This window comes from Paramacrobiotus metropolitanus, unplaced genomic scaffold (genome assembly GCF_019649055.1).
Source record: "Paramacrobiotus metropolitanus isolate TYO unplaced genomic scaffold, Prichtersi_v1.0 Parri_scaffold0000035, whole genome shotgun sequence".
Lineage (NCBI taxonomy): Eukaryota > Metazoa > Tardigrada > Eutardigrada > Parachela > Macrobiotidae > Paramacrobiotus > Paramacrobiotus metropolitanus.
Genome location: NW_026570255.1, coordinates 1,136,250 through 1,155,508, shown reverse-complemented (window position 1 = coordinate 1,155,508; position 19,259 = coordinate 1,136,250). Strand labels below are relative to the sequence as shown.

The 19,259-nt window shown below is 47.4% G+C and overlaps 1 protein-coding gene across 1 annotated transcript; it reads right to left on the bottom strand.

The window, feature by feature from the left end:
* Nucleotides 1-11,773: 11,773 nt before the first annotated feature.
* LOC129589497 (uncharacterized) lies at nt 11,774-13,923 on the bottom strand. The gene is made up of 3 exons (XM_055484274.1): nt 13,148-13,923; nt 12,159-13,010; nt 11,774-12,080 (listed from the first exon to the last, which is right to left on the bottom strand). The coding sequence occupies exons 1-3, from the start codon at nt 13,868-13,870 to the stop codon at nt 11,940-11,942; spliced, it is 1,716 nt and encodes a 571-aa protein (XP_055340249.1). The 5' UTR covers nt 13,871-13,923; the 3' UTR covers nt 11,774-11,939.
* Between the last annotated feature and the right edge of the window lie 5,336 nt (nt 13,924-19,259).

The following is a 19,259-nucleotide window of genomic DNA, read 5'->3' as shown; positions in this document are numbered from 1 at the left end:
GATATGACATCGTTCTGGCGCACCCTCTCTCACTACAAGGCCGGGGATAAATCCTCCGCCATGCTGGAGATCTTTATCGGCCTGAATTCGTGCTCATCAATCTTGACAATGTGAAAAAATCAGCAGGTAGTCAGTGGCTGGAAAAGTACGTTTGTGGGTAATTTACATTGAAATGAACGAGTGTGACCAGAAAATACAAACATTCTGTCGTTACTCACCTCTACTAGAGGTGAGTAACGACACTGTTTTCTTCGCGGTGCTGCATCGATACACCACACAATGAATGTCTAGGTAAAACAACAACTATTTCCTCATACTTTGGCGAGTATGCAGTTATCCAGTTAAAACACTTGGTAGCTTTCCGAAAATTTGTTTTTTCGGAAAATTAATTGATAAGTTAGTTTTCTAGTTGATTTTTAGAAGTATTTCCCTGATTTTTTGCCGCAATACGAGCTGCACAAAAAATCGCCGGTTCTAGCTTTTTACAGTAGCTAATGTAATTTACAGTATCAGTAGCTGCAGTAGCTCTTGCAGAGGCAGTGTTGAACCAGATAAACGTCTAAAGGGCTGGCCAGAAATTTGCTATCAAAATCTCTGCTTAAGAATTTCATGAAAATTGTCCCGTGCCTAATCGCCCCATTCCGTGTATTGGCAAAACACGGTTACTATTATACTCCAGTTCTTTACATAAAAAAACTAGAGACCACCCCCAAAGCCGAAATTGCAACGTTAGGTACATCAACGCTCTCTGCTGAACAACAGCAATTTTTAATTTATAACATGGTAATATCAGGTTTCCGTTCTCATGACACTTGTTTTTTGGGTGCTCTTTTATGTTCGAACTTTTTTTCTTCGCTTATTGCTGTGGTCTTCGATCTTATGATTTTCATACTTGTTTTCTGTGGCTCTTTAAATGTTGTGTAGTTAAAATTCTACGTTATTCTACGTTCTTTTCCGAGCTAAATTACAGGCCGAATCGATCAAATTGGCTTTGATTTCGGCTGATTGGAAAGTTTTTGCTCGGTTTTTCTCAATTCCGCTCGTTTTTGTGTTTGAGTCTTTTGGATTAATCAGGCTAAATATTGCTTTTTTTGGTTTATCGTTTGAGACAGTGCTGACGAATGTATTGCTGCGTTTCACAGAGCGCTCTCGGCAATCTGTACGAATTATGTTTCATCACGCCTTCCTGGACTCTTTCTTTATGCCCAACCCATCTTTAAGAAACCGTAGTGATTTAGCAATAGCAATCAACAAAAATTGTGCTTACTGCACTGCAGTCGTATGTCAATATTTTACAGCTAATCATACCATCGTGAACATATCTGCAAGTGATATAATCTTGAAACAATTATGAGCTGTGTTTACTGCTATTCATCACTGGTCAAGAGTTCCACATATGCCGCATCCCGGCCCCGCTTCCGCTCCCGATCCCGATGCTCTTTAATATAGCGCAGCCAACCCAAGCAGCCACAACCTTGATTAGGTAACACAGCACAGACAAAGCGACAAAGCAGCCCATATAAAAATATTCGTCACCGGCATCACGTTCCTGTGGCAAGCAGAATGACCGGAAGAACGCCGGCACGGCTGCAGCAACTCTTTAACGGCGTGAGCGGCGAATGCGGTGTATGTACATCGTCGCGCGTTGAGTTTTGTTCGAGCAAATCCCGTGGATGCCTATGCAGTGGCCAGTGCTTCATTTATAAAAACACACCCCTACTTGTATCCCTGGTCATTTACGTATCTTCTTGGAAATCTGTGCGCGCAAGATTTTATCGCTGCCGCATGCAGAACATGTCGGCGCCAATCCTATGCGAAGAAGTTCGTTCATGTGACGGTTGTAACCGTCCAAAACGTCCGGACGTCTCAGACGTCCGGACGTTTTGGACGGTTACAGACGGTAATAGCCGGTTTGTTGTTCCCAGTTTTCACTTGGTGTAGAAGGAACAAGGCAAATTTCCGAAAACCCAATTTTAGATAAGCTCTTTAAGTTGTAGAGGGATCAGTACTGACATTTCCAAATTCCAGTCATTCACATCTTCAGAGTACATCTGAGGCACAGTACACATGCTCCGATAGACATGTTCGTGTCTTTAGCATTTCAACGGAATACTAAACAATTTGAGCAAACAAAGTCAAACAGACGGCAACGCTGTGACTCGGCAAATGCAAGAAACTCAAGGAGAAAGAGTTCCGAGGTCGACACCGGGGTGCAGTTAGTAAATGTGGTGCAGTCATTTGTCCAGCGTGAGCTAGGTGACGAGCCCGCGTGATGAGAGGCTACCTTCTGATGGTGGCGAGCCTTGGCTAAAGTAGTAAAAAAGGCCTAGACTCCAACTCTGACTCTGACTCTGATTCTGACCACCCATACTCTGACTCTGACTACTCAAAGTCTGACTCTGACCACTCAAACTCTGACTCTGACTACTCAAAGTCTGACTCTGACCGCTCAAAGTCTGACTCTGACTCTGAAGGTTTCTTAGGTTTCTTAGGTTTCTTAGGTTTCTTAGGTTTCTTAGGTTTCTTAGGTTTCTTAGGTTTCTTAGTTTTTTTAGGTTTCTTAGGTTTCTTAAGTTATTCTTAGGTTATTTAGTCAGATTCAGAGTCAGAGTTTGGAAAGTCAGAGTCCGAGTTTGAGCGGTCAGAGTCTGAGTCAGAGCTTGAGCGCGGGCCGTTAAAAAATGCTCCATGCAGATATCATAACGCTCCGCAAAGGTGGTCGCTTTCAGTGCATACTCTCTCTCAATGTTTCAAGCTTGCGTACCGCACCCCGCAGACATGGTTAGGCTGAGTGAGGCTTCTGAGGTCGCTTGCTGGAGAGTTCTTTCATTATGTGTTACATTAAGCTGCATGTGCTACATTATGTGCTGCATCGGACATTATGTGCTACATTAAGCTATTGAGATCCGTATCAACGTGCTCACGTCCAACGCAAGCCAAGAGAACTTCCTCCGTTCTTCAGGCGAATGAGTAAACAGCTTATGCAGTTGGAATGGATCGGCGCTGGGAAAATGAGCGCTTACATATGTCGCGTTGGGGGGTTCGACATGCTTTGTCATAGGGTATTTCCTTTTCTTTCTGACAATCGATGAACTATTTAGCGATTTTAAAAAATAACGGATTAGTTTTGTTTGAAATATACCTGATGTTATCTAACTCCACGTTATCTAACTCTAACACCATCACAATGCTACAAAATTTAGTGTGATTTCTAAACGTAGAACATTTCTAACAGCTATAAAAGCATCTAGCACGATCATCTTTTAATTGTCCAGCAACATCTGAAACGATTTCGATTCCGCGTTATCGTTAAGGTTTTTTGAACAACTGAGGTCGCCGACGTTGTTATTTGCAGCTTCCACAACCGCCAAAACTGGATCTGGAGAAGAACTGAAAAGATCTTTTAATTCTTCGTGTTCAGGCAATTCAACGTCTTTGGGGCTTTCAGATAATTCATCCAATTCTGGTTCTGGAGAAAAGGTGGCAACATCTTCCTGTTTATCGTTTTCGGGCAACTTTCCACCCTCGCAGCGTTCAGGCAATTCAGTCGTACCAAGCACGGAATTTCCCAAATGTTCAAGTCCTCACAAAAAATTTAATACAACAATTGAGCTACTAAAATTTCCACATGAGGCAAGGAAATGCCACTGCTACCTTGTAAATGCAATTTCGCGTGCGCTAAGGTCTAAGGTGTAACGTTAGACACGTTTGTGGGTAGTCCTTGTTTTTCAGCAATGATTTTATGCTTGGCGCAAAATAATTCATCCCGTCCTCTAACTGGTTCTTCCTGGCAGTATTTGGATAATTCAAAAGGGGCATTCCTCTGATGGTATGCTGCACAAAACTGTTCATTAGTATTACCGCCTACGACTTACTAGTATTAGATGTGGAATTTTAAAGTCTTTGTGTAAACTTACAGTTTGTTTGTATTCACACTGCCGGCACGTAGGATTACAGATGCCGTCCCCAACTACCATCCATTTGCAACCATTTGATTCGCATGCTTCGACGCAAACATGTTGATACATTTTTGCGCACCGAATTTTTTCCATAACTGGTAGAACGTGATCCCAGTCCGTGTCGTTGACAAAGTCATAGTCCAGCATATTTTCTTCCCGCATCTCATTCTCCACTTCGAAGCGAAAAAACGCCAGAAAAATTTTCTTGCCCGTTATATCTGAAAAAAACAGCAATCAAAAGGTACTTAGAAACAGGTACACTGTTACTTACAACTAAATTTTGTTACCGCGCGCAAACGTTTTGGCAATCCCCGAAAATGTCGATTGGCAATTCACCCTGCATAACAGCTACTTGAAAATCAAATCAAAAAAACTATCCATTCAAAATATAATCCGCTTACTCGTTCTTACATGCTCTGAACTATAAAGCTGCACAACTGCCTGGTGAATAACAGCTCCCGGGTTAGGCGCACATATTTCTCGGGATCTGGGTAAATATGATATTTTTCCGTTTTCGGATCGAAAACCATGTCGTACAGGCATCGCGCGATATATTTTCGACAACGAACCGATGGCCTCAGAATGGTCTTAGGCTTCCCACCGAAATCAGAAAATATTCCTGAAGTAACCACCAGTATAATAACCATGTGATATGCAACCCAAGAAAAGCCGAAAGAATCACAGCTTTTGAAATTTTATGGAACACGATTTACACAACCAACGGGTGCTTTTGATTGGAAGAAACATTTGTTTTAGGCTTTTCGAAACTTGAGTGCTTTTACCTTTGCGTAATCGTGGTGATGTTCCAAACCGATAGGAAGTCCAAGCTTTCCTCCTCTACCAGTTGAACGGATGCATTCGAACGGACAGGTGGAAACAGGGGGTGATAATACCTCCTGGATTTTATGTATTTCAGTTTTTAAGATAGCGCCCTGTATTCCGTTGCACCAAAGGAAGATAAAAATATTACTTAAACCGTTAACTTCTATTTTACAGCTGTAGCTTAGCACCTGTAATACGTACGCGCAGAGCGTAGTGGACAAAAGAAGGAGAATGCATGAAGCATTTTCTAAGCTAACTGCAATCGCTTAGTTAAACATCCAAACCTTACCGTGAACATTTCATGATCCAGAACACTTATTTGTTCTTGCTATTTGACTATTCCAGCAATTTTGACAAACGTTTCAAATCCGCATCTCCGTATTATATCCATCGCCGTGAAATCAGTTAGAGCCGCTTGGTGCTACACACAAATTTTTTACCTACATATTTACAAAACATCATGTTAGACATACAGACCTTAATATTCGGAGATTCCTTATTTTTCCGTTTGTTCTCCAGTGGCATTTCACGCCACTCAGAAAGGCGCAGTCACATTAATGGAGCACGCGCTCCTAGCACACCAATTCGTGGCACTTTTTAATGCTTCCCATAAAAACTGTGAGACGGCTGCTGTTATAGGAAGGAGCATTCTAGGATATAAGCAAACTTCAGCACAGTACGTTGAAGACTAACTGTTTTCATACAATTGCCCTTCGAGCTTCTGTTTAACGATGTAAAAGCGGGTGTCAGTTGTGTTTCCATAAAAGGCTGAAATTATAAGCGTAAATTAAGCAAAACGAAATAATTCAAGAAAACATTTCCGTAAATAAAGCTCACGATTTGCTTGATTCGACGGAAGCGGAGTTGGCGCATAATCTTATTTTAACATGCGGAAATGCGATCACATTCTTTAAATTTGGAAATTTGGTTTCATGACCCGAAATCATTATATAAAAGCTAAACTTCCGCTTGGTATGATGGATATGGACTTCCTTCCTCTGAAGTTGTGTGCCTACGTTTATGCTTTGCTGCCACTACTATTAATAAGCACTGAAGTCAGCTTAACTTTCGATTCAGCAAAACCATGCTAAGGAGGGTTCCTGCTTTGCGCGAAACTTTTTTCAGTTTGCGCTGCGTAAATTAATAAAGGAGAATCATACCCGCATGAAAATCATCAGCTTTTTTCATTTGGCTTCGTTCAAATGAATGATGAAATTTGCTGGGGAGTATACGTTTGATCCACGGGACATCTTTTACGTAGAAGAAATCATTCTGGTGCTTGCTGAACCAAATCACGTTTTAGATGTGTCGCGTAAATCTTTTGGAAATCGTACCTGCAACAGAGTTCTCAGGTTCTTTCTTTCCCTTTCGTTCAACTGAATGTTGAACTTGGCTGGAAAGTTTGTGCTTTGACAACGGATAATCTACTTGGTGAAAAAAATATGCTGGTGCGTTCGGAACAATGTCGACTTCACGTTTTACCTTGCGTTTAGGTAAAGTCTTCACGCTGATGCGATACAGGATCCGACTTTTGTGTTCCTGACCACTAGTCATAACATTAAATGTCATCAAATCACTTTTACCATTTTTGTTGCGGAAAACACAAATAAGAACATTCAAAGATGGCGTCAGTTGCGGAAACATTTTCGATGCGCCTTTTCTTTCGAACAGTTGGCACATATGGGACGTCCATCAGATCCTGTACTATGGTCTGAACGCCAGGTGCTTCTTTTCTAAAAATACATCAGGTAGGCTGCCGGAAAAAAATATTAGACGAGCCACATCTACATCACATCAATTTGACTTCTGGGTGTAAAACATCGTACCTGCTTGCTTGCATTGATGTTTTCGAGCCCGTTGCCACAACCGCTTCAAATACACTTGACAACGATGCTTCTTATAGTACAGCGCACGCCGTATCAACTAAACCGCCTGCTTGGTGTGTAAGTCGGTTTAACCGCAATGTTTACAGATTTTCTTACTGCAAAACAGAGTTACCTTCAAAGTAACTTATTACATGCTAAGTATTACAAACGGTCAAATTATTACAATTTTTTGTTAATTATTACGTATGGGGTGCGTTTAAATGATAGCAGCAAAACCCGTATCTGAAAATAAATTCACAAAGTATGACCTATGTGTTTTTGACAGTTGGACGCACTTTTTTTAAGTGTACCATTCAAACAATATCCGCATTTGCCGGCTGATATAACAACGGGAACATGTTACGGTGCTGCAACGCGTGGAAGCAACCGCAACAGCTCTACCAGCTTGACGAAGTGACGCGCGAGTGTTTTCAGACCTTGTGCAATGTGCGCACCAACAAGAATGATTATCCGTGTTGGCGGCAAGCGTCTCTCCCCGTGAGCAGAGGTGGTATTGGCATTCGTCGAGCGGAAGAATTAGCTCTCCCAGCCTACTTGGCTTCGATTCATTCCGCATCTGCGCTAATGTCATTGCTTCTTCCCAATCACGCTGCAGTGGACACTACTGTTGCACGGGAACAGTGGAAAGTGAAGAGTGGCCAGACAGATCCCCCCGAACTCAACTTCCAAAAGTCTCAGAGATCATGGGACCTACCGCTCTGCAATGCGTCGCTGTCAACATTGTTGAACGTTTTTCGCGACGACGAAATTAACAGAGCCCGCCTGCTTGCCCAGTCTAAACCAGAAGCCGGCATCTGGTTGAATGCGCTGCCTTCGGCACACATTGGAAACCTCCTCGATGACGATACTTTAAAGATTTCAGTCGGTCTAAGGCTGGGCGCAGTAATCTGTGAAGCACACTCATGTGCAAAATGCCGCAAACCAGTTGACGTTTATGGCCACCACGGGCTGTCATGCTCCTTCTCTGCCGGTAGACACGCTCGCCATGGCGGGTTAAACAGTATTGTCTGCCGATCATTAGTTTCGGCGGGTATCCCAGCGAAGCTCGAGCCCCGCGGCACATCCCACACGTCCGATCGTCGCCCGGACGGGTGCACGACGTTCGCCTGGAAACGTGGCATGTGTTTGGCCTGGGACGTCACTTGCGTCGACACTGTCGCCCCATCGCACATCAAGTCCACTTCGGCAACCGCTGGATCCGCCGCTGCCCATGCCGAAGACAGGAAGACCAGTCTTTACGCGTGCCTTGACGGCAGATACATTTTCGCGCCCTTGGCCTTCGAAACACTCGGGCCATGGGGAAAGTCGGCATCCGCTCTAGTGAAGGAAATCGGCAAGCGACTGCAGCAGCACACTGGTGAACCGCGATCACATGAATTTCTACGCCAGCGTCTGTCTATCGAAATTCAACGGGGAAATGCGGTGTCCGTTTTTGGAACTATGGATGTAACGGACAACTTAAGAGAAATTTTCCTGTTATAATTAATCTTGTTTTAATAACAAAATTTGCACTGTGACTGGCTTGTGCTAATAAAAAAAAACAACGGGAATGTGTGACCAGGATCCAGTTCCGGTCCTGAGCGCTACATTGTCTAAATGTATTAAAACACCTTAAGAAGTTTGATTAGGCCCCTCCCCACTAAAACAAGTTTTATATGGCTATAAAACATGTTTTAAAGATTTTGTGCAAAGAGTGGTCAGTTTTTTGTTCTAAGAAAAAGGTGCTTAGAACAGCTTGCGGTCATACTGTTAACACATATTTTGATTAGAACTGTTTTAAAGGCTTCGAACACCAAGTATGACCGGGGCTTTAGTCTCTCCGCAGTGTAACAAATTTCTCCATGGAATATTAACGATTATTAACGGCTAGTACCGCTTGCATAATGTTTTCTGTTGATTGATTTCTGTTTATTTTGTTACATTTATCAGTACAACCGTGCAACGTGTAGCACCTCCAAGTAGTTGTGGAACTGTGTGAGAGAACCACCACCTTGTTATTGTAATATACGGTTGCGCTGACCGAATGACAGAAGACAAGCTGGGCAATCACGGTCCGTGCAACTTTTACAACGGCTTTCAAAGCTGTGTTTGTACGTACGCGCGCTTGTGAATTGGTCGCCAGTTTTAGGGCAACCGGTAGAGCCTGCAAAACCACAGCTGTACTGCAGTCGCTTCAAATGCCGTTTAAAATCTGAAATTCTGCCTTCCGTAATTTTATAGCGACGTTCCCCAGATTTACTGTTTGCAGAATACCGAAGACAAGAAACATATCTAGTCCGTGACTGACGACATCATGGCAAGTGCACAACCACAACCATCGATAGCAAAGAACACGCAGCTGGAGCCTGATGTGGAAGTTTCCGGAGACGATGGAGTACTGCAGTGTGGTAAAGTCGTAGCGTCTACGGACCGCGGGCTCGTCGTGGGTTTTCGATGCCCCGGCAGACGGAACGAATGGGTTCCCTCCGACAAAGCTTTTTTGGTCCAGAACTGGAATCGTTGGCCTAAAAAAGGAATTTGAAGGAGGTAGGTGTTGAACAATAAGATTCTAACGTATTTCGTTAGCGTCTGGTATTTTGCTGCGTTGCGTGCGGAGCATACGTTTTTTTGTTTCGCTTCCCTCAACGTTCGGTGCATCGGATGGCTGCCGGCAGGCAGCAACGAAAACCTGGTGTTCCTGGTCTGTGTATGACCCTGCGTTTAAAGACCTTATTTGTCCCGGGGACCTCGTCATGCGTACTGTGAAGCTGGATGATGAATTCCGCTCGCTGTCCGCCGAAGAAATAAAGCCGCTCATCAAACAAGTGAAGCAGAAGTATTTCGGGAGTGATACGATCTCGATAGTTGATCTCGTAGACAACCGTCTGCGGTACTTGGACAAGGAGAAAGCTGCAGAACATCATAATTCTTCGAACCAGGCTATTTTACTAAGGAAACTCTTTGGGATTTCCAAGGGGCTTGGGAATATTATTCGATTTTTAGGAGGACGTCGTTGAAGTGTATCAGGAACTGATCGAATCATCGCAGCTACAGGACGAGAACCTGCCAAAAAACGACAAGATGATACTTCCAGTGGAACTGTTGGTGGAAGTATTTTCGTACTTGGAAACGGTGACGCAGATGCAGCTGCGCGCAGTGTGCGCACAGTGGGACCAGCTGATGGACACACCAGCGCTGCGAAGCCGGGTTCTGATTGGAAAACGGGATTACTCCAAGCAGTATATCTGTAATGACGATGCATTTGATTTGCCGACCGTGTACAAACGCCTGCACCCATGCACGCAGCACCTGGTGGTCGCGCGCTGGAGCGATGAGCAGCGGAACGACAAGAATGCCCTGATGATGCTGTGCGACATGATTCGCTACGTATCTCAGCAACAATCCGGAGCACATCTGAGAAGTCTGCATCTAAGCGGTTGAAACCTGACCATGCAGATTAACAGCGATGGGTTCGATTTCCAGACCGACGAGTGCGCCCTGCATCCGTCTGGTCTGTCAAAAGTCAGGTTCGATGGGAAGCCGCTACGTGATTTCATTGCCGCATGCGACGGTCTGCCGTGCAGTACGATCCTCCTGACCAAGTGCAAGGTTAATGCGTGCTTTCCTTGCATCATGGGTGGATATCGCCGCACATGTGTAAGCGTGGTAGAACTCCCTACAAATCGACTGCGGATTGGTCCAGGTTTCCGCTGCGCAGTGTGGAATGCCGTGGAGTCGGCGATGCCGGTACCGGACGAACGAATATGGGGACGGCTCCGGTACACTTTGAGCCCACTTGGGTATCCTCCATCCACTTTGAGCCCACTCGGGTATACCAAGTTTGAAGAGTTTCAAGAACTTGCTTGCAAGGTAGTTTCTTATTTCACTGTTATGCTGTATATTTTACCGGCATTCGTTTGCTTTAAAAACCACTTTAAGTCTTAATCTTCAGGTATTGTGCTCAGTGCATTCAGCTGATCCGCGTCCTTCCTCGTATTACCGTGGGAAGAAGTGGTGCGTGGATGGACTGAAAGATTTGCAGTGGGACAAGCTGTCCCGTAGTAGCGTTATTTTTGTCAATAGAATGCAATATTTTCATTAACGGACTGACCGTATCCAGCTACTTTTGCTGACAGACTATCCGATTCCAACTGCATGTGCCATGGTTTTTGAGAAAGTTTTTCACTTGTCTTTATGCAGCTAAAGTAGTTTTGTTAATATTCATGTGTCACTACGCTTGGTTCTCATCATACTAATGATACTACGCAGAGTAAGTGCCTCTTCCTCTGACCAGAAGATGCGTTTGATGGGGAGAAAATCGGTCTTACCCACTCAGCCACAGGTTGCGAAGTACGGTTTACGAAATTCTCCTAAAAAAAATCCTGCACCCCTCGGGCAATCATGATTCGTTGACCAAGAGCTTTAAAAATAAAAGGCATGGGCTAAGAATATATAGCTTTTTTGACGGGAGATATCAACCAGAACTTGGAAACTGCACACTGGTGTTGCGTACTGTCTTCACGGCACGGCACCGATGCTTGCGATGGAGTACTTACAGTCTTCGGCGACATGGTAATAATAACTGTATTAATCTATGACAGTATGATGGTGGATCTAGGAAGAATCCACGGACAGAGACAGAAACGGAATCTATCCTGCAGAGTGAGCAGTGTTGTATACTACGAGTTATGCGGAAACGCAAGACACCCGACAATCAACTGCACACTTTATCCCATTCACATGACACTACAGAAGCTCCCGCAGCATTCAGAATGCTGCGGGGCCAAAATAGCAGCAAGTTACTCAGACGACGATGGCTAGCAACTGAAGAATCTACCAGATCGAAGAGCTGGTAGATGGAGAAAATCACTAGCAAAAACAGCAAAACAACTTAGCACCCGCACCAGTGCGGGTGTGCGGGGAGGTCACTCCTCCTCTCAACAGCAATCTAATGCCGAAACCAATGAAACCAGAGGTTGTTTGAGCGAACTTTATTACAAAAGACTTAGGGTTCGCCACAACAGGCGTGCCAAAAATGAACGTACAAGCGCTTCGCGTTTGTGAGGGCAAATACAGTTCTGTGATTGAAAGTGCAACAGGTAAAAATCAAAAGAATCGCTAAATAAAATGAAAGAAAAAATGTAGCAAATGATTTAGAACTTCGACAATATTGTTCACTGCTTACTGTTATCGGCAGACGAATACTCAAAGCCGAGGCAACCACTCTGGACGACGGTGCTCAAGCAACTAAAGGTGCATTGTTAAGCAGCCGAAACCCACGGGACCATCGCTCTCAGTCCGTGCCCAACCAGAAAATGCCGGACAACACCGAAAGTTTTTCTAGCTGCAAACCCTGCAAGTCGTCCTCGTGCCAGGTTTTCCCGCGGTAGTGCGTTGAGGGACGTGGATCAGCCGACTGCACCGCGCTTAGCCACTGCAGAAATCATGAGGACTGTGGTTTATGAAGCCGGAGAACAGCAACTGAGGAAACAGCTCATAACTGTTACTTTACCTCACAGACGGCATCCTTCACACTGACATCGTTAGGAGAATCACCCAGGGAGTTGAACTCCTGGCGCACATCTTCCAGCTTCTGATCCGTAAGTACCGGCAATCCTGTCTCCAAGGCATCCAGGAATGCGCAGCGGAAATCACTACCCGTCGTCAGTCGCGCCGAAGGGACCTTTGCCCAAACGATCCCTTCTACGGGATAACGTCCTCGCCCTCGTCGAAGGTACTTGTATACCAAACAAACCTGCCAGTTGGCCATGACGAGGGTATTACATAGTAGACTGGCGCATATCGCAATGAAATGCTGCAACGGTAGTGTGCGGGAGCACACGGAGCTCGAATATGTCAGTTTATAGCAGGCGTCGTCCGCAAGGACAACATCATGTACGCCGTGGGTAAACACCAGGAAATGCACCAGTTTGCTGAAGAGCACACTTTTTAGTCTGATTTCGGTTTGCTGGTCTGCCACGAAGCGAATCATGTCGCACAGCGCCACTATGTTTCCTGAATCCAGCCGTCGGCGTCGAATGTCCACCACAATGTGCTGTGTTTCACGGCGCAAGCATTTGTAAACCGCCGCCAAGCTTAAGAATACCCGGTATTCTCGCTTTATGCAGTCCCACGACTCGTCTCCGACGATGATACGGCAGCGCAGCGCTGGTGATTCCATCAGCGCGTTCCAAGCGGCGCATACCGCGCGCAGCTGCGTCTGGGTAACCGTGTCCAAGTAGGAAAACACGTCCAGCCACAATTCCACCGGCAGCGCCATCTCTTCAGCAACTATCGCTGCCAGTTCTGACAATTTACCATGAGCATTCGACACCATCATGGCTCGCAGCAACTTTCTGCCCCACTGAAAACCGTACGACAAACAAGTCAATCTGACGAAATAATAATCCGAGGACCCGCACTGAATTACTTGTAGCCGTTGTAGGTACCCTATTTACCTTGTATTTACTTGTAATTACCCTAGTTAAACCACTTTCTCACCTGAGATCTCTCTGCTGCTCCCACTTCGGACAGGTACCCCAACTGCCCATCAACGAGGTCCACCACGTCCACATGATAGAAAGGGTTATCACGGTCATCACTGTTTTCATAGTCACACGAGAAAGAGAGTTGCAGGAGATCCAGGCGCTTGATGAGCGCCGCGACGTCTTTTGCGGACACCGAGCGAAATTCGTCGTCCAGCTGTTCAGTGCGCTTCACGAAGGTTCCTGAACGAATATGGTCTGATTGAGCAGCATCTTCATCATCCGCACAACGCTTGTTTCTCATCATTCGGCGCTGTTTTAGCGCCTCTTCAACAGGCAACCGGATGCGTTCGATGGGGAGAAAATCTGTGCATGACTTTCCGTTGCCCATACTGCGCCAGTGCACTACAGCTCCAGTGTGCTGGTGGGCCGCGTTTTCTAATAGGAAACTGTCTGATTCACCAGGCAACCAAATCCACGGTCCCGATGGCGTCTGAGGTAACAGGATTTCCACGGAAAGGACAGTAAGGGAACTGTTGCGCTCTCGTTTCAGGTCGCACTTGCTCATCTTGTTCGGTCGGAAGACGCTATGGTACGGAACGGGTTCCCGACGTCGGTTGGGACAGAGCATGTCGATGAAGAGGCCGTCGTCGGACACGTCCACCACCCTCCCATACCGCATCATCCCGTCGTCGCCCAGTACGTCCACGCTATTGTTACGCCCTATTCCGCTCGGCATGGCTGAAGTCTTGAAGATGTGAGGCGGCCGAGGGAGAAGGAAGTCATGCTGAATTAACCACAATGTGCAGAGCGGAGTTCCGCCAACTAAAAGTACTCTTAAAACTAATCTTGGATTAGGGGAAACGAGCAGCGGAAAACCATAGGATGCGACGTGATAGCTTTACTGATGAAATAAAAAGAAGATGCACGCTGGCATTACTTGCAGCACGGTCTTCACCACAACAACAGGCACTGGATGGGCCCGAATATACGCTTTCGTTTGCCAAGAATTATTATTACTTACGCTATGATTATAATTAATATTGCTTACTTCTCTGTGCGGCGAGTCGAAGCGACAGGAACTTTGGAACAACGGTAGAGGTTGGTTGTGCGTTTTAAATACTAGTACGTATGCAGACGGTTAGAAGAGAATAATGAGAGGTTCCCAATCAGAGCGCACGGTGGGCAGACCGTACGTACGTATAAGTGAACGTTCGTACAGAACACTAAGAAGTTCAGTACAAGCACGAATGCTGATATGACGCTGTCCTGACAGCGAAGACATTCATGGATGTTCATCTTCTATAAAAAAAAAATTAAGATCGTAGCCGAAATTAGCGGTACAGATGAGCTCGCGCTTTGTAGACGAACAAAATATTAAGTCAGGAACTTCTTTGTGCTTCTCTTGCTTGCCATTTGCAGACACAGTAAATACTTCAACGTTTTCTACTTCTGGTAGGTAGCTTCTGACTTTTCCACACCATGCTTAAATGCCGTTAGACAAGTCTGCTCGGTTCCCGGTGTTTTGTTTTAGAACTTATGGATCTTTCGGTTCCTTTTTTCTCCTCTGAATTGTGCTTGCATTACAGGTCTAGACAAAGATTCGCAAGCAGTCGTGGACCGTACCCGGTGTTCCACGTGTCACGCCACAGCAACATGATAGTTTATGTTTATATGAACTATGTCCGATAGTTTAAAGTCTATTGTCTGTGGGCATGCTGTGTCATGCACGTTCGCTGAACGTTCGCTGTTCTTAGCCCGATATCTGATGGGCGCTAGTATATTCCCACAGATCCTGTGGATGATAACTGTCATAAAAAGAGTATAAAAGAGATTTATGTTTTACGGCAAAAGCCAGTGTGTTGCGAGCTGTAAACGAATAAAGGTTACAGAAGAACACGCTCTGGATTACAAGGTTGACTATTGAAGAGTGACCTTACAATTGGTGCCGAAACCGTGGACTGTTTTTAAACAGTAACGGTACATATCAGCTAACGCTCGTCCCGGATTAAGGGAGAGGTTGATGTTAGAGTGGTTGTTCACTGGGGACATGACGACACCAGGTGACAACACTAGTAGACCGTCGGTGGAAACGACACCGCAAGGGACGGCGCGTGGAGCGACAGCGCCGACTGTTCTAGACTCGCGGCAAATTGCCAAGGAGTTTAGCGATCTGAAGATCGCATCGGACAGTCGTCCACCGATATTCACCGGCATGGTGAATGACGCTGTAGATGAGTGGTTACTCGAGTTTAACCGCTATGCTGCAGCGTTAGAATGGGACGAGCGCAAGAAGTTGCGCCAGGTTCCATTGTGCCTGAAGGAGTTTGCCGGGCAGTGGTGGGATCACACCACCAAGGACGGGACGGAAAGCTTCACGAGTTGGGCAACGTTCGAGACGCAGTTACGCGCTCGGTTCCGCCCGAAGGACCTCATTCTGCAATACAAACGCGAGCTACGTAGGCGACGTCAGCAACCAGACGAAGATATCGCGACGTACTTCATCGAGAAAGTAACGAAATGTTACTTGGTCAACCGAGAGATGAAGGATGAGGATGTCATCGAACAGGTTAAGGATGGCCTGCTCGATCGTTTCAACACGATGGTCGTGTTGTCACAGGCGAAGACTCCCCAGGAGTTTTATGGGGAGCTAACTATGGCGCAAAACGCGCTTCGCCGGAGGGAGCAACGGGAACGTGACCATGCTAAAACGACGGTGGCCACGACAGGGCATCCGAAGCCGTCAAATAGGTTCGGACCGCCGAAGCGTCAGGAATGGCGCAGTCGCACGTTCGGACGGAACCCGTCTGGTAGTGGGGATGGTGAGTCGGCAAATCGGCCGGCTACCGCCAAACCAGGGGGAAGTGGTTTTACAGGTAAACCAACCCCCGGAGGTCAACGCAGTTGTTACAACTGCGGGAAGGTGGGACATTTGGCCCGGGAGTGCCCGTCAAATAAACCCAAGACCAGAGCGGAAGTCCGAATGGTGGTGGGGCGTGTCAGTGGAGGCGTGGTGAGACCAGTGACCTTTAAGTCAGCTGGTGCTAAACCAACGTTTAAGGCACGCATCCGGAGTTTCAAGCGGCAGAAACCGGAATTGGCCGGTCTGCCGACCACATCGGACAGCGACACGAGCTCGGAAGACGAGCTGCCGTCAAAACGACAGCCAGCGCCGGTACCGCCCGCACCAGAACCGGATGCACTGGAGTTGTCAGTCGGTAAGGAGGAGGCGATGGAATTCGGGGTGTCGGACAATGGGGAGTGGACACCGCCGAGTCCCGACAGCGAGCCGGTAGAAGTGGAAGTCCGGGAACCGGAACCACCGAAACCGACTGCCAAAGTCACGCCGAAGCCGGTGGTTAAATCGGTAGTGACTAACGTGTCGGTCGCAGCCAAATCGGTCACACCGAAGAAAGCGGACACCGTGGTGGAGAAGCCAAGCGGTGGATCGAAGAAACCGGACGTGGTGCCAAGGAAGTTGGATCCCCGTGCCGGTGAAATCGGATGCAGCGGTCAAGGTACCGAGCACCGCAGCGAAGAAGCTGGACGAAGCATTGCGAAAACCGACAGGGCTGCCGAAGAAATCGGAGCCATCGGTTAGCACGGTCAAACAGCCGGGTGGTATTAAGCCACAGCAACCGGTGGCCGGTAATGCACCGGCCGGAGCGAATGACCGCGGTGGCCTGAAATGGTGTCCGGGAAAATCGGAACCAGGAGTGCCACGCATGGTCGGGGCGTTGAAAACGCTGCCGATGAAGGAGACCGTCGCCAAAGCGCCGGTGAAGCGGGCTTTGGAGGACGTGAACCCGCTGGACAACGACGTGACAATGGGGCACGAGAAGTCGTTGTTAGGACCACCAATGGTCAAAGTTTCCATGATGCCAGTGACTGGTCATGGACTGCTGCGGGTTCGGGCGTCGTTTGCTAACGATGTGCCCATGGATGTCATCCAGGTTCGGGTCGGACTGTTGGATGGTCGGACCGGGGCGGATATAGTCCGTACTCGGAAGTGCATCGTGGAATGGAACGTCTTCATACCGGACAAAACTGTGGGATATAAAGTCACCATCCGGAGGGAAATGCAAGTGGAAGCATTGGACGGACGTATTGGTTCAGCAGATGTAAAGCTGAACCGGATGCACTTGGTGGAGTTAAGCCTGGGCTTGTCACGGGTTGACGGTCAGGCTACGTTGGTGCGCATTCACGACCAGAAGGTCGGGGTCAGCGCCGAGGAGTTAGAGCTAGCAGCCAAGGAGTTGGAGCTGGCCTTAACCAAGAAGCAGAAAGTGTGTGTTTTGGAAGCACACCCGAAGAGAGGTAAGAAAATCCTCTCTGTCGACAAGACAACCCCGCTGGTTGGACCAAGGAGGTTGGTCAAGTCGAATGACCTGCGGCATGTAATTGACCGAAAGCGCGCTTACGAACGCTCTCTTGTAGGAGAGGTCGTGTGGTTGGCCGGAGCAGTGTTAACTGCCCCATTGCCAAAGGTCACCATCGAGTTGAATGGTGTACAGTTCGGAGCGGTCGTGGACACTGGATCTACGATCAGCATTGTCCAACGTACCCTGGTGGACCTGTTGGGAGCCGATTTGGCCCCTTCGACCATCGAAGCCGAATGTGCCAACGGTCAGATGATGGAGGCCCAGGGACAGGTGCTACTGCAAGTGGCAACAGCTGGACAACGGGATATCGTCCCGTTCATCGTGTTCGATGAATTTGCCATGAAAGGTCACGATGTGGTGATCGGTTGCAACATGTTGCAACAGTTGGACCTGCTCGTGGACGTGACGTCCCAGCGACTAATCAGTGGGAACCAAGGTGGGCTGCAAGAGCCACCAAAGGTACTCCAAGAAGTATTGATGGCTGAAACTGCACCATCTAATACTAACTTTCCGCGTCTTACAGGTGCCGAAGCCGAACTGGACCTGTCAGCGTGGGACTACACGTGGGAAACTTTGTCGTTAGAAAGTTTTGACGTGTGTGACCTGGAGACCCGAGATGTGGGCCCAGAAGTGCTAAAGTTAATTAATAGATATATGTATCTATTTCATACTAATGACAAATGCATGGGTAATGCAGACGTGTCACCGTTTGAAATAAAGTTGAAACCTGGTGCGCAACCGGTGTCGCAACGGCAGTACCGATACTCGCCTGAAGAGTTCAAATGGTTAGACACAGAGGTCATAAGTATGTTGGAAAAGGGCGTGATTCGTCGGTCGACGAGCCCTTGGAGTAGTCCGGTGGTAATAGCTAAAAAGGGCTCCGATAAGAAGGGGCGCCGGCTTTGCCAGGACTTCCGGGCGGTCAACGCGTTGACCGTACCCGACAAGTTTCCGCTTCCAAATGTGGAGGATTGTCTGACATGTCTGAGTGGGTCGAAGTACTTCACGACACTTGACTGTCAGTCCGGGTACTGGCAAGTACCTTTGGCCGAGGATTCGAAAGCGATCACAGCCTTTCAGGCTGGTCGTGCTTTTTACGAGTACCAAGTTCTTCCTTTCGGCCTACGGAACGCACCCGCTGCTTTTCAGCGGATGATCACCGATGTCCTTAGTGGCCTGTTGTGGGTTGACGTGTTCGTGTACCTCGACGACATTGTCATCGGAGGGACCACACTCGAACGCCACTTTGAGGCACTAGAGGCGGTGTTTAAGGCCCTAGCCAATGCGAAACTCCTTCTAAAACCGGAGAAGTGTCATTTTCTCAAGGCCCGGGTTCGGGTTCTAGGATTCATCGTTACCAGAGAAGGACTGGAAACGGACCCCGATAAAATTATGGCGGTCGCCGAGTTTCCACGACCGGAGAACCTGAAAGCCCTGCGGAGTTTCTTGGGCTTATGCTCTTACTATCGCCGATTCATCAAGAGCTTTGCACATATCGCCGCGCCATTGCATGCGCTGGCGAAGAAAGACCAGCCCTTCTTCTGGGGGAAGCTCAGCAGGAAGCGTTTAGCGACCTCAAAGTGGCCATGTGTACCGCACCGGTACTGGCACACTTCGACCCGGAGAAGCCGGTGGAGATGCACCCCGACGCATCGGGGTACGCGCTGGGCACCGTGCTGGTCCAACGCGACGACGAAGGTCGCGAGAGACCGATCGCGTATGGAAGTCGGCGTCTGTTGGACGCTG